At 32.1% G+C, this 14,982-nt stretch overlaps 1 protein-coding gene across 1 annotated transcript in view; it reads left to right on the forward strand.

Annotated features, from left to right (window-relative positions):
• Positions 1-14,982, forward strand: part of hlk (hulk) — a 151,044-nt gene that overhangs the window by 61,397 nt on the left and 74,665 nt on the right. Inside the window, exons 20-24 of the mRNA XM_076483714.1 lie at positions 1,169-1,351; positions 3,898-4,029; positions 6,110-6,295; positions 6,851-6,982; positions 8,221-8,406. Of these exons, the coding sequence (XP_076339829.1) occupies positions 1,169-1,351; positions 3,898-4,029; positions 6,110-6,295; positions 6,851-6,982; positions 8,221-8,406 (819 nt within the window). The remainder of the gene's footprint in view (positions 1-1,168; positions 1,352-3,897; positions 4,030-6,109; positions 6,296-6,850; positions 6,983-8,220; positions 8,407-14,982) is intronic.

Below are 14,982 nucleotides of genomic sequence, written 5' to 3' on the forward strand. Positions count from 1 at the left end.
TGTTGCTTAGTTGACTCAATTGATGTGGTAGCTCTGTTTTTTAGAATAGTGTAATGTGGTCACCTGTTATACTGTCTCTGGTCATACAGTCCTCTAGACACTCCATTGGATATTTTGTACTTTCTTCTAGTAGAATATAAAGTCCTTGGCACTTACAAGCTCCTAGCTGCTGGGGTAATGGATCATGAACACCTGTCCTTCTGAATAATGCAGCAAACCACTCATTTATAGAGTAGGATTTGTATGGTAAAGTATCCTCCTCCTACTAAAGTCAGGAAAAAATCATACTAAATACCACCAGGTTTTAAAACAGAGAAGTCATCCCACTAAGGCTTCCCTCCTTTCTACCATCCACTAGATGCCAATTTGCAATGAATCAGGTGTTGATTTGGTTGAAAGTGCATATAAGTGGAGATAAATTTTAGTACATAAGCTCATCATCCCTACCAATTTCTGTTTTAAAATGAAGAAGATGATTTTCTACTTGCCATGGAACTGATGTAAAATCCACTAAGTGTTGGAGGAGGTTAAACTACCACTATTGTCTGTTGCTTCCTAGCCACTCGACACCCAGGGGTCCCATTAATCAGTAATACATATTATGGGACTTCTTCAGGTCTTTTATGTTTATGACACACTCATAAGAGAGTGGAGAGATATATGGTGTAGATTTTATGACCAAACTCTAAATTATTAAGAAGCACAAATGTGGAGGGAGTGCTGGTTATTACAGGGGTTGTTACACTTCTGTTGTTGGAGAGCTGCTGCTTAATCATTTTACATGTGTATATTTAAAAGTAGAAGGCAAAAGGATAGTGGCAAGCATTGAAAATTTGTTCTTATAGAATTAATTGAGAAAATCTGTCTTTCAGATAGATACATTTTCAATTTAGAAAAATGTTAACTTGTTTCTTGATTTATCTTCTGAAATTGTTCAAATTTTTTTTAAATGTGAAACAATAATTTGATTCGTTCTTGACTTGTTGGTGTTATATACACTAAAATGTTTCTTCCTTACTGTTTTCTGAGCCTTTTACTAAAGCAGTACTTGAACAAATACTGATCTGTTTCAGTAGAATATTAAAGTAGAAAGACTCAAAACTATGCTGTTTACAATGTATTACAATAGCTTTCAATGCCACTTTTTAATGTATTATTTGTGTCTCAGATGATAGCAAAAGCAAAAAGAGTGAGAAAATCTTGAAGGAACTGGAAAATATTGATGATGAAGCTGAAGAAAATGGCATTGTTTTTGTCAAGACAGATGATGAAGAAGCAACAGAAAGATATGGGATAGAAGAACTGCCAACTCTTGTCTTTTTTGATAATGAAATCCCCAATATATATTATGGTAGTACTTATGTTCTATTTGTACATACTAATAAGCATTTTAGGATAGTCTGTTGAAATGAAACTTACTGTGTACTTTGTACAAATTTGTTAAAGATAAAATTCAAGACAGATGTAAATAGAACCCAGAATAGTTTTTTTGTCATGAGATTAAATTTTATTTCAGTTAAATTTACTAATTTACTAAGGATAGTAATGTAAATATATATTGGAAACTCTTTTTCTGTTGTTTGTTGGGTTTTTTTCTGTCATTATAAGGCAAAGTAGCTTGTAGTTAGCAGAGATTCATGTAGATGTAAAAAAATTGATAAAACATAGCTTAATGATGTGTTGCTAGAAGGCATTTATGGACAACTTCTACCAAAAATGCAGACCTAGTTTGTTTTTAATCATTTTGCACTTCATTTCAATTATTTTGCAGCATGGTGAAAAAAAAAGTTTTTGTGGAACAAGGTGAGGCAGGCTTAGTTATATTATTTTGAACTTGACCGTATCAGTGTTTTGTCTTGCCAATAAGACCACTGTTTGTTAAGCTATGTTCACATTGAGTCTAAGCAACTGTTTGAATGGTCAAATAAAATCACAGAAAATAAACATAAAAAAATATGTACAAATTAATTTGAAATTTCATTACATATATTAACTGAAATCGTATGCACTCAGCTGTTGTAAGGCTAGTTATCACCTCTATCTGAGGTTACATACCACAGTAGCTATTCTATTAAGCTTATACTTTCAAAGCTGGTATTTTTGTATTATTCATACTCTGGAAGCCCCTGTTGCTATAATATGTAAAGGATTTATTTTTGTAGGAAATATATTTAAGTGAAATATTGTGTGTTTGAATTATATGTAATATTGTGTTAACAGAGTGTTTCCTTGTGCTATTATCATAGAGAGCTCACTTTTATTTTAAAAGAATGCTTTTACAACACTATTAAGTGGTTATATAAACTTCTAAAGCATATAAAAGTGGGTGGATGCTGTTACAACACCCACAGATGCTTTTTTTGCTTGTATGCTGTTGTGGCATGTACAGGCTCCTGTATACTGTTGTAACATCTGTAAGCAGTTACAATATCTGTGATTGTCTATCTACTGTTGTAACATCTACAATTGCCTGTGTGCTCTCTTTAAACAGTTATAATACCTTTAACTGTCTACAAGCAATTAAAATATTTTTAACTGCCTGTCTGCTGGTTTAACACCTACAAGTTCCTGTGTGATATTATGACACCTGTAAATGTCTGAATCCTATCACATTGTTACAACACTTAAAGGATCAACAGTATGTAAGTATGTGTTGTTACAGCAACTGAAGACATTGCAGAAGTGATTTAGGATAACTGATGGTACACTTCATTAAAATGTCATTATGTATATTTCTTTAAATACTTGTATATAAAGTGCATTGTTTTATTATTGAATGTAGCTGTAATAGTCTCATTCTAAATAATTCTAAATACTTAGTTACCAGAATTATAGCTTTTTATATAAAATATTTTAAGATCCACTTGTAAAAAATCTTCCTTATATTTTTAGGATCTTTGTAATTATAACTCTGTGTATCTTTTGAATTTCTGTCACTGACTTCTTAAGTTATTATGACTAGTATTCTTCAACAGAGGGGTTCCTTGTCTAGTTTTCTGGAACATAGGAAGCTTCTTTAATATTTACCTGTGTCTTAGAGGTTTTGTCATTAGCTTCTTGTAAACTTTGAAATTTTGTTTACTAATAGCAGTTTTGTGGCTTATTTCCTTGCTTTAGTACTTTTTTAACTAACCTTTATTTTGAAAAGTTTCACTGATAAGCTTATTGCACTGTTAGGCATCTTGTAAATATCTTCTAGTATTTTTAGAGGTTTTATGACTAATTTATTTTATCTTCATAAGCTTCGGTCCTACTTTTTTGTAATATAAAAAACTCTTTGGCTAACTTCCAACAGAAAAAGTAATTGGGCTTGCTGCAACATAAGCTTTTTGACTAGTATCCTTCAGTGTATAAAGAGCTGAATTCCCATATCGCCAAAAGTTAAGTGGCTAGCATCTTGCAACATAGGATACTTTATAACTTTGTGTAACTTGCTTTGTTATCGCCAAATTTGTGCAAAGGTTTAATATAAGAAATAAAACAATCTGATACTGTTATTTGATGTTCATTTAAGATAGAAATTTAAGAATATTGTATTTAATTTTTAGTAGACTAGTTATTTTAGAAAAATTATGTATATACACACACACACACACATGTTGAATAAATGAAGCTCTCTAATAATTTGTTGCTTATAACTCTATTTAAAGGCTTAAAAATCTAATTTACTATTAAAAAATGAACAATTTTAGTATTGTTATTTGATATTAATTAAGTTTTAAGATAGAAATTTGAAAGGATAATCATTGTTCACTGTTAAGTAAGCTTTAGTTAATTTAAAAACATGTAAATATTTATGTTGAGTAAATTAAGGCTATTAAAATGATTTAGTTATTAATTATAAAAATGTTCCAACCACAAAATGTGATTTTTTTTTCTTGTACTGTATTTTTGTAGGTGACTTGACCAATGAAGAAAAGGTTTTAGAATGGTTGATTGAGCAGAAGACAAGTGAAGAAATTGAAGATGTAACTGAGCAGATGCTGGATCACCTTATTGTTGAATCTGAATTCTTAGCTGTCTTGTTCTGTGAGTATTATTTTGAAAAACAAGAGCATTCTTATATTCTTATATTAGTTAGAACACTGAGCTCTTTTGTTTTGTGATTTTCATTTAAAAAATAAACTGTGCTTGTATATTTTATAGGAATATAACTTAAAATATTTATTTTTCTCATTTTGTGTTATTTAAAAAAAAAACATGTTTGCTTGCAATAAATAAATAAATAAATTGAAACTCCAAACTGTGTTTTCTGTGTGCATCAATTTAAGAAACAGAGTGCACTAAATTTTAAAGATGTAAGTACAATGAAATTTATTGTTATTTGAATTATGTTATAATGAAATGCATGCGTATCTTTTGTGTAAAGGTAAATGAATTAGAACACTAAATTGCCTTGTTCTGTGCATGTTATTGTAAAAAGGTGTATGTATGTTTATATAATGCTGAAAGATGAATGATTCAGAATACTGATATATTTTATTCTTTAAGCAGTAAATTAAGAAACAGGGTGTTCTAAGTGAAAGAGTAGAGATAGATGAATTGGAATAACATTGTTTGTGATACGGTTGTTATCTTGAGAAAAAAAGGTGTATTTGTTTGTAGTTAAATAATAAATTGATTGTCACACTGAGCTCTTTGTTCTATGAGCTTGTCTGAGAAAGAGAATTTTCTGATTGAATTGTGTTAATACCTAGCTGCTTTGTTCTGTGAATTTCATTTTAAGAAATAGTGTCTGTTTTAATATTTCATAGAGAGAGAGAATTTGATGTTCTGAGCTGTTTTGTTTTGTGTTTCTTAATGTTTATTAGTTTAACAAATGGTGGATTTGTACCATGTGTAGAGAAAGTTAAATCAGAATTCTTAGCTGCCTTTTTATATGGATCTCGACGTTAGGAACAGTATATCATGTATATCATTAAAAAACAGTCTTAATCCAGCTGTGTTATTTTCAGAAATATAATGTTTTTGTTACTGAATATATAAATAAATTGGATTACTGAACTGTTATATTTTTTAATGTTGCTTAAGAAGCTGTATGCTCATTTATAATGGAAATCAGTCAGAATACTAAGCTGTCTTGTTCTGTGAATGTTATTTTAAAGAAGAATGTGTGCTTGAATAGTATATAGAGAATGATCAATTGGAATTGTAAGCTATCTTTTGTCATTGCTATGTTAAGAAACAGAGATCAGTGTTCTGTTGAATAGACTAGTAGATTATAACACTGTGATTCTGTAATTATTTTAAGAACTGGTGTGCCTATTTCTGTTATGGATGTAGATACATGGAACACTAAGCTATCTTGTTGTATTATTTAGATTAGAAAATAGTTGATGCTTGTCTTGCATACTGCATAGAGATTGATGTATCAAAGTACTAAGTATTTTTGTTCTGTAAGTGTGATGATTTTTAGAAATAGGGTGTACTTGCATATTGTGTAGAAATAGATAAATTCAAACACAATTTTCAGTTTTATTTTGAGAAATTTAGTGTGCTTGTTTTAAGCAAAGAATAAATTTAGTTGAGAAACTGAGCTGTCTTCTGTGGGTGTTATTTTAAGATACAGTGTGTACTTGTTTGTTTTATAGTTCCAAAAATAAGAGGATTAAAAATGTCCAATTTTATGAGTGTTATTTTAAAAACAGTATGTGTTTATTATATAGAGTTCATTTATACATTAAATAAAGATTGAGGAATTAGAACTCTGTATGTCTTGTTCTGTACATTTTAAGAAACAGGGTATACTTACTAAGTCAATGTCAGTATTGACCCGTTTTTCTTTTGAGAGTTTGTGTATTGTGTAGATAAAAATAAATTGGAATAATTAGCTGTGTTTGTTTAAATGTTTTTATAAAGTGTCTTTGTAAATTGGAATGCAGAACTGCTTCCTTCTCAAGCATTGTATTATCTTAGTTTTATTTTTGTAATTGTTAAATATATGAATTGTCTGTATTAAATCTAAATAAACAGATACTGTTTTCAGATTATCCATATTTTTTTAATTGTAACAATAAATAGAATTAATTTTTAATGAAAATATGATATGAAAATGTACTTGTTCTTACTGTCACCTATTTCCTAATGTTTACTCTCATTTGTTATGTAGATGATAAAGAATCTACAAAAAGTGAATTGGTACTAAAAGAGCTGGAAAACATCGATGATGATACAGATAAACATGGAATTCCTTTTGTTAAGATTGATGATGATAGCATGGCAAAAGATTATGGCATTGATGATGAACTTCCAGTTCTTGTTTATTTTGAAAACAAAGTTCCAAGTGTTTATGAAGGTACATAAATGTTTTGTTAATGATAAAGTAAAACAAAAATTAATGTTCTTCTTTAATTGGTTTTTCAGTGCTAAGTTAAGTGTAAAGAACAAAATCAGTTGACTTAATAAAGATTATATTCATGTGTAAAAAAAAAAAAGTATTTTAAATGAGAAATGATATCTTACCCCATGTAATCTTAAATGCCAGCAGATATTAAGAAATAGCCACATTTGAACAAAATATTGCTATTGGGTCATTCCATGCCAACTCACCTACGGCTTCCCAGTTCATGTCATAGATTTTCTTGAAAAAATTTAAGCAAAAATATCATTTTGATTTATTCAGCCATGCAGTACAGCTTTAGATTTTGCAAGGCTGAATAAATCAAAATGAAGTTTTTGCTTGAATTTTTTTCAAGAAAATCTATGACGTGAACTGGGAAAAGTTCTTTTTTGCTGGGTAAGTTGGCATAGAATGACCCATTTACTGTTTGAAAGTTTAAAATTTTATTTCATGTGTTAATCAATATTATAGATGAGTTGTATTTGTTTTTGTTTTTTTTTCTACATTGAGGTGACTTAACCAATGAAGAGAAAGTTCTGGAATGGTTGATAAAACAAAAAGAAGAAGATACCATAGAAGAAGTAACGGAAGAAATTCTTGAGGACTTAATTCAAGATCACCCATATGTGTTGGTCTTTTTTGGTATGTAACTATTCTTTAAGTTTTTTCTGATAGCTTTCTTTCAAAAATATGGTTTGGGTACTTGACTCGCAATCTGAAGGTCATGGGTTTGAATCCCCCTCCCATCAAACATGCTCACCCTTTCAAGTATGGGGGCAGTATAATGCGATATTCAATTCCACTATTCAATGATAAGAGGGTAGTCCAAATGTTACTGGTGGGTGGGGATGACTAGCTGCCTTTCCTCTAGTTTTTCACTGCTAAATTAGGGACAGCTAACTTAGATAGCTCTCATGTAGCTTTCCTTAAATTTCAAAAAACAAAAGTAAAATATATGTCAAGTTTTAAACAATGTTCATTGATGAAATGAATTAAATTGGTTAAATTAAATAGTATTATGATCCCTGCTAAGTGTATAGAAGAAATGTGGCATGCATGGTTGAGAAAAGTGATGCTATGCTGACTTTTTGTACCTAATGTCTTTACATTTAAGGAATGTTTTATTATTTTGTGAAGTAATTTAACAAATTAAATATAATTTTATGTAACTTAAACCTATAGAAATTAGTCAAGATTTTGTATTTAAAACTTTAATTGTATTCTATATATATATACAATTTCAGTACAACAACTATGTAAAGTTCTTATATTATCAGAACTTTAAATATATATTTAGCTTACACATGCACAGGTATTTGTTGTTTCTAGGATATTAGAGAATTTGTAGAATAATTTATTTTTGCACTATTCTTTTTTATGCCCCACACACAAACATAGGCATGCATACTGCAAAAGTCTGTTTCATTGCTCATTTGTCTCAGTCTTGAAGATAGGATAAGTGAATTGTTATCAAGCTTATGAAACAGGTACTATATATATGTTTCTAGACTTGATAAGCTTTTTAATGTCATTGGTCAATGGTCAAAAGGTTGCTGTTACATAGAAAATCTTTCCCAACTTTGGTGACATGATATTTCAATACAGGATGGATTCTGATAATATGCATACAAGTACTACCTAAAAGGTTATAAACATGATTACATTTTCAGAGTCAAATGGTACTTGATACACAGAAAATTTGCTCCAGTCTCTTAAGTGTAATATCTGAAGATTGTATTGATGAATTTTGACTAAACTTGTACAATAGGTATTACTTTATCATATTGGAGGGGTTTAAACATACAGTGAAGGCATAAATGTTTCATAAACACAATTTACATTTGTTTCTTTCTCTTTGTCTTTGCACTGTCTTCTTTCAGCACCTGACACCTGTAAAGAATGTGAAGCCATTCTTCATGAATTGGAGAACATAGATGATGATACAGATGATCATGGAATCCTGTTAGTCACAACAGAAGATACAACTTTAGCAAAAAAGGAAGTTGGTATCACAAAATTCCCTTCATTAGTACTCTTCAGAAATGGAGTGCCTATTGTTTATAAAGGTACTGTGTAGTTGAATGTTCTTTATCAATAACATGAGGCACATGCTTGATCATTTATGTTCTGTAAAGTGACCACAGTATGTTAGTGACAATTACTATATGTATAAGTGTTTGTTTTGTTTCAGAAATAACCTGCAATTAATACTTAACATATAGGTTTGAGGTAATAATCAATGAAGTGAAGCTTATAGATGACTTATTGATCAACAAAGATTGATATTTTCACACTGTAACTAACTTGATGAGAAACAAGATATGATGTTTCACACAAAAAGTTAATGTACTGTTAAATGATAAGATGTTGTAAATAGCTAATATCTTACTCATCAAATTATTGTTGAACAAAGTCTGAAGTATACTAAACTTATTGTTGCACACAAATTTATTAATTTGTATTAAATTAAGTTTAAAGTTATTGTGCTCTTATTACTTAAATTAACTCTTTCATGGCTGGCTGGGTACAGTCCACAGTTATGCCATCAAATTAACTCTTCCCATACAGGATCATTTGATGTGACCAAAAAGTAATCATCAGACTTTTTATACAATAAATTTTAATATGTTTTGTTTATCTTCAGAAAATTCGTGAAACTCTCAGTAAACATTACAAGCTTTTTTGAACAAAAGGTCAGATTTTTAATTAAGTATTTTTACAAAAATATTTGCTTGTGAATATGTGGTGTTAATATATTGACTGCTCCAAGTACAAAGTAATTTTCATACTGAGATTAAAAGTATTGTTTTTCATCTGATAATTTTCAGATTCTAATACGTTATCTTGATACTGCCACCTACTACCATTTAGTAGTTTGTAGTATAGCTGTACTGTAGAATGCAAGTAACCATCCACACCCTCCTGTCATACATAGGTGGTCTTATTTATTGGATGAAATGGGCAATTGACAAGGGCCTCACACATGGAAGAGCTCCTGATACTATGCCTTTTAATCTACGTCTGAGTTTTCTTATTATTATGGAGCCACATTTACTGAATTCTGGCCAGAGCTCCAGAATGACAGACTGCCTCTGCTGGCACATATACCTGTAGAACCTAATCTTCACTCCTCAGTTTGGCATCCTAGAGTGTAGGCATATCTAGTTTTCATTCGTTTTTGCTTTGTTTCTTTTCAAAGAACAACTATTTTTCTTAATTCCAGCTTGTTAGTGTTTTTTTACATTATGTTGATGCTTGCTGTAAATCCCTAATTTCAAGTTACAACAACTACTATTGTTATTATTGCCACTGATTTTCAAACTGCAGTTTCTTATGGCTTGGGCTCTGTTCTTTCTGCTGAGGAAGTTTTTGGTCTTAGTTCACCAGGAGCTCAAGCCCATTTTTTTGGCCAGCTGTGTCTCCTTACTCAAGACTAGACATACCATTCCTTGGTCTTGGATAGCCATTTCTGACCTCCTTCCTTTTTTTGTGAAATCCAGGGTCACACCTGTGGATAGTCACAGACCTTTTTCCACCTCCCTCAATATGTTTTTTCAGGTATTTACCTTTTGTCTGTATCCCCTGTGTCTTATGATTCCTCCATGCATGCTGCTACTTCCACAGAATACCTTGTTTTCCTTGCCTTCTTCAGATCTAAGGGTTCATACTTATCAGTTTCCACAGAGTTATAGTCTAGTATCAACATGCTTCATCCATCTTATGTGTCTGATTCCTATGCATTAGTGTATCATCATTTGGAATTTCCTTTTCTAGAATCACAGAACCTGAGTCTTTAATTCATGTATGATCCTTAACACCTTTCTGCATTACTTTTTTTCTACCCATTTCCTATCCAAGGCTAGCCACCATTCCCTTGGGGTAGGGAAATCCGATGGATACTCACTCACTTTTGTTTTTCATACTTAGCTTGATTGTCTTTGTCTGCCCTTTCCCTGCAAACATGGCTTCTCCTTTGTTGGGATATCCTGGGTAAATACAAGCTTTTATCTCATGAGTAACTGCTCACTTCTTATTTGGGTACCCTTCTATGGCTCTATTTTTATTCCAGTCAATTTTTGGAGATATTCCTCACTTATTGTAGTCTGAGGTGGAGGATGCTCATCAATACTCTTGCCTGGTCTCTGATCATTTGCAGCCTTCACCTACTCTTCCATTCTTGTATCTCCCCATCATTCTTCCTTCCCTTTGCTGTGTCTCTCTTCTGGGTATAGGTGGCAAGCTTTCAGATTGGTTATCACTGGGTCTGCCACTGCCTATGGCACTGGTGATTATACTGTCAGTTTTAGCCCAGTTGAGACACATTTGAAATTTACTTACACATGGTACATGTTAACCACAGATCTTTGGATGATGCAAGTGTTTTCTGAAGGATTGTACCTTCATTTTCTAATCACATCTCCTTTATTCCCACTTTCCATTCCTTTCTTATTTCCTCATGATCCACCTTCCTGCCAGCAATGTTTTGAAGGGAAAAACAAAAACATGGCAGGTGTTTATTTTTTTTAAAAGAAAAATGACACTTTCCTAAACTGGGGTGTTCAGGGATATTAATATCCTCCTTTGCCCTACTTGCAAGAAAGAAAGTTTTACTATAGCCATGAGGTTAAAGTAATTTCAGAGGTAATTTGTATTTCCTAGTTGGATGTTATCTAAATTTGACAGATGTCTAGAAGTTCATGAGGCAAAGAGAAGACCAAAGCTGATGATGATGGCATCGACGAGAAGAAACAACACAACAATGTTCAACAAAGCATATCTCAATATATGCACTATATACAGGGTTACCTTCTGGCTGGTATCTGTAAATATAGTGTCATGGCTTGGATCAGAAAATCCAAGAGTGCCAAGGAATTTCTTAGTAGGGGAAACAGCAACTCCCTAAGAAAATTCACTTTCATAGGACAGGTACCAAATAGTCTTCGTGTCCTGTGGTCAAGGCTGAAATAGAATAATATGAATGGGTTAGAAACAACTTTGAGGTGTATTTAAGTTTATTTCATGGATAAGTATATGTTGTGTAGGGACGTTGTATTGTGTGAGGCACTTGTCATCGTGTGAAGGGTTGTATTAAGAGGTTTTTGTTTTCTGCTTTACTGTAGTATTTGAATGCCAAGGATGTTAATCTTTCATTTATTGTTTGTTTTGTGTAAATAACATGTAGAGGTAAATTTTGGGAGTCTTAAGGCAAGTTTAAAGACCATTCTGTTGAAGTTGTAGCTTGTTTCTAATTCTATTGGACATGTTGAAGATGACTTGCCACCCTTACTCTATTAGGGGATGTATGTAACTTGAGCAGATTTTTATTATTGGTTGTGATATGCAACCTTTGATTTTGCCTGCAGTTATTCATAAATGTGCAATGTGCTTGCTGGCAAATTTATGGATGTTTTTGAATTGTTTTATCCATGTAAAGCAGCTGTTGAAGGTTGTGCCTAGAAACTTGGCAGTAAGACATTTTATTTCTCAAGTATTGCTCTCCAATTGTTATGCCAGTTTACTCTAGCATCGAGAGATTGTTATGATTTGATCATTGCTATGAGGGTGTGTTGCAAGATACTCCAAACAGCAATATCATCAGCATATTGCAAGATGTTTGTATATGTTAAGTTCAAAAAAGGGATGTTATTAACAAATATGTCCAGAATTGTTGACCTGACTGTTTGTCAGTGGTTCTTCTGTTTCTACCATTGCTATTATCAGGCAACTTTATCTAATACCTTTCATTTTTCTCATTCCCAGATAGTTTTTTCATCTCCTTTCCTCTAAGGATGAGCAGATACTTGAGATCAGTAATCAAATACATATACTTCATATATTTATTAATATGAAAATGAATACATGAACAATGCTAAATATTTTAATATGAATAGAGTGAATTATATTCATGAATACGTTGTTTGCAATATGCAGTGATGATAAAACAGCAGCTCGTAAGATTTGAATATTTTTATTGAAACATACCTTTTAGAAACTTAAACAAAATTCAAACAAATAATGTTTCAATACTTTTATTTTTATTTTTCTAAATGCAATAATGGCCCGGCATGGCCAGGTGGGTTAAGGCATTCGACTCGTAATCTGAAAGTTGCAGATTCAAATCCCCGTCACACCAAACATGCTTGCTCTTTCAGCCATGGGGACATTATAATGTGATGGTCAATCCCACTATTCATTGGTAAAAGAGTAGCCCAAGAGTTGCTGGTGGATGGTGATGACTAGCTGCCTTCACTCTAGTCTCACACTACTAAATTAGGGACAGCTGGTGCAGATAGCCCTCATGTAGCTTTGCGTGAAATTCAAAAAACAAAACAAACAAAATGCAATAACGATGTTTTAAAACAAAAATTAATTTGAAGTGTTACTTAAAGATGTTATAACTGTCCATTGTTTTTTATGAACATTACACTCTTAAATGTCTTCTTAGTGATGGTTACAGTGATCAGATCTGAAGGTTTTGCCTCTGATGCAAAACAGATGTTCAACAGGAGCAAAGGATGCTGGATTACACAGGTAGCATTTGGCTAGTAGTGATAGATTAAGGAAGTTTTCATCATGGATCTTCTAGTAATCTAGAGGATTTTTTCTTCAGGATTGTAAGGATTATTGAGTGAGCTGTTGATATATTGATCTAATATAAGTATTTTCACCAAATCTACAATTATGATTCAATCCCAGAAAGTAAGTTCCAGTGTGATACATATCTCCACTCACACAAACGTTTTTCCCAATCTTCATCTGTCCTCTAATGCATTAAAAGAATTTTATTCTCACTTGACTCACTAGTCTTTAAACTCTCCTCAGTTCAAGCTGCTCTACTTAGTGAGCAACATCCCTTCACCAACAGGAGCACAAAACACATTCCTGGAACAGCTGGATCCCTTTGTTTGGGTTGAGAAAATATTTGACGATGACCAAAGAAGATCGAAACGTTGTTCGCTCTTCTACGTAAAATATTTTTCAACCCAAACGAGCCATTTTTGCAGATATATTTCTCTACAAGTGGGTTTTCTCGACATCACTGGATCCCTTTGTATTATATTTCATGTTACCTCACTTTCTTGATCAGCACACACAATCAAAAATGTTTCTTACTTAATTTTAGTTTTCATTACTGACTACATGTGACTTTTTTCTATCTTGTGTATTTTCATTTTATCTTACATTCTATCATGATACAAATTTTGATTATTTGTTTCATGAACATTTTCATGCTTTCTACATTTCCTACTTTTTATTATTCACAGCATGCTTGCTACTATTTTTGGGAGCACACTTATTTTTCTTACTCAGGCCACAGGATCAAATTTGTCTGTTGAGGGGGTATGCACCTTAGTTTCTCGAGTGTTTACCTCCTCCATATGGTCTAGAATTTCTTCTTTATAAGCTAGCATATTCTAGCTTTTCTGTAAGTTTGAAATATGGGTGATTTTGCTGATTTTATTTTTCTTGATCCAATTGCCCTGGAAGTTTCTTCTTCTTCTTTCCTCATATTACTTTTGGCTTCCCCAAAGTCTTGATGGAAGTATTTTGGCATGTATACTACAACCTATGTTGCTATACTTGTGATAGGCATGGAACAGGCACCTGTTATGTGGCTTTTTCCTTATTTCCACTTTTGAGCATTCAGTATTTCACATTGTCATTGTTCTGACCTTGGTAGGTTGGATATTTCTCTGTACTTTGTTGTTTGCATCATATTTGAGGGATTGTAAGTGAGTAGTTGATACTTTGTTTTCTTTGTATATTTAGACAGTTTGTACACCTTTGTTGACCAGATATATTTCATTTGTTTTTCAAGTTAATATTAATGAGTACTCTGTTCCCTAGGTATGTTTAACTGGTTTAGAAGTTATATATTTATGGAATGACTCATACTTTATAATCATCTCTGTAATTGTAAGTTAATTATAATAATTATAAATAATATTCAATAAATAAGTATGTAATAATTGTAGTAGTAATTTTTTTTAACCATTGTTAAATATCTAACTTGTAATCCTTATAGTAATAAGCGTTGGACATATTTTCAATACTACATCATTGACATGTTTATTTATGTTTCGTCCTAATTTGTTTGATACTTGACAACACTTTTTCTCCACACACTCTACATTTTGAGGCTTACCACCCAGTACCCATGTTGTTGTTAGTTCTTTCTTGCTAGAAGTTAGTTGATACTTGTTTTATTTTATTGTTTTCCTATTTTCTTCAGATGCTTTGTGTCAGTTTCAAGAATACAAGTGTTTTGTATTCTAATGTCAGTGTTGTCTTTCTAGGTTTTTCCACTTTAGTTTTTATCTCACTTGGGTTTGGGGAAGTTATGTGCCTCACTTCCTTGGAATTTCTATCTACTTACTTATGCTTTTCATGATGTGGTCATCCTTGTCGGCCATTCCATACTTTCCAGGATTATTTGGTTTCAGGTTTTGTAAGGATGAGACATGCTACTTGTAAGGATTTATCTCTTTATACCATTCTCTTCAAAATTCTTGTATGTGGTAAGGGGATCTCCCAGGGAAAAGTCTGTTCTTTGAATTTATCTCATCTGGGATCTAAACATCCACCCATGTGTTTGCCGTACATGGTAACCTGTACAGATCCTGATGGTTGAGGGGTCCAAC

This window comes from Tachypleus tridentatus, chromosome 13, assembly GCF_004210375.1.
Source record: "Tachypleus tridentatus isolate NWPU-2018 chromosome 13, ASM421037v1, whole genome shotgun sequence".
Lineage (NCBI taxonomy): Eukaryota > Metazoa > Arthropoda > Merostomata > Xiphosura > Limulidae > Tachypleus > Tachypleus tridentatus.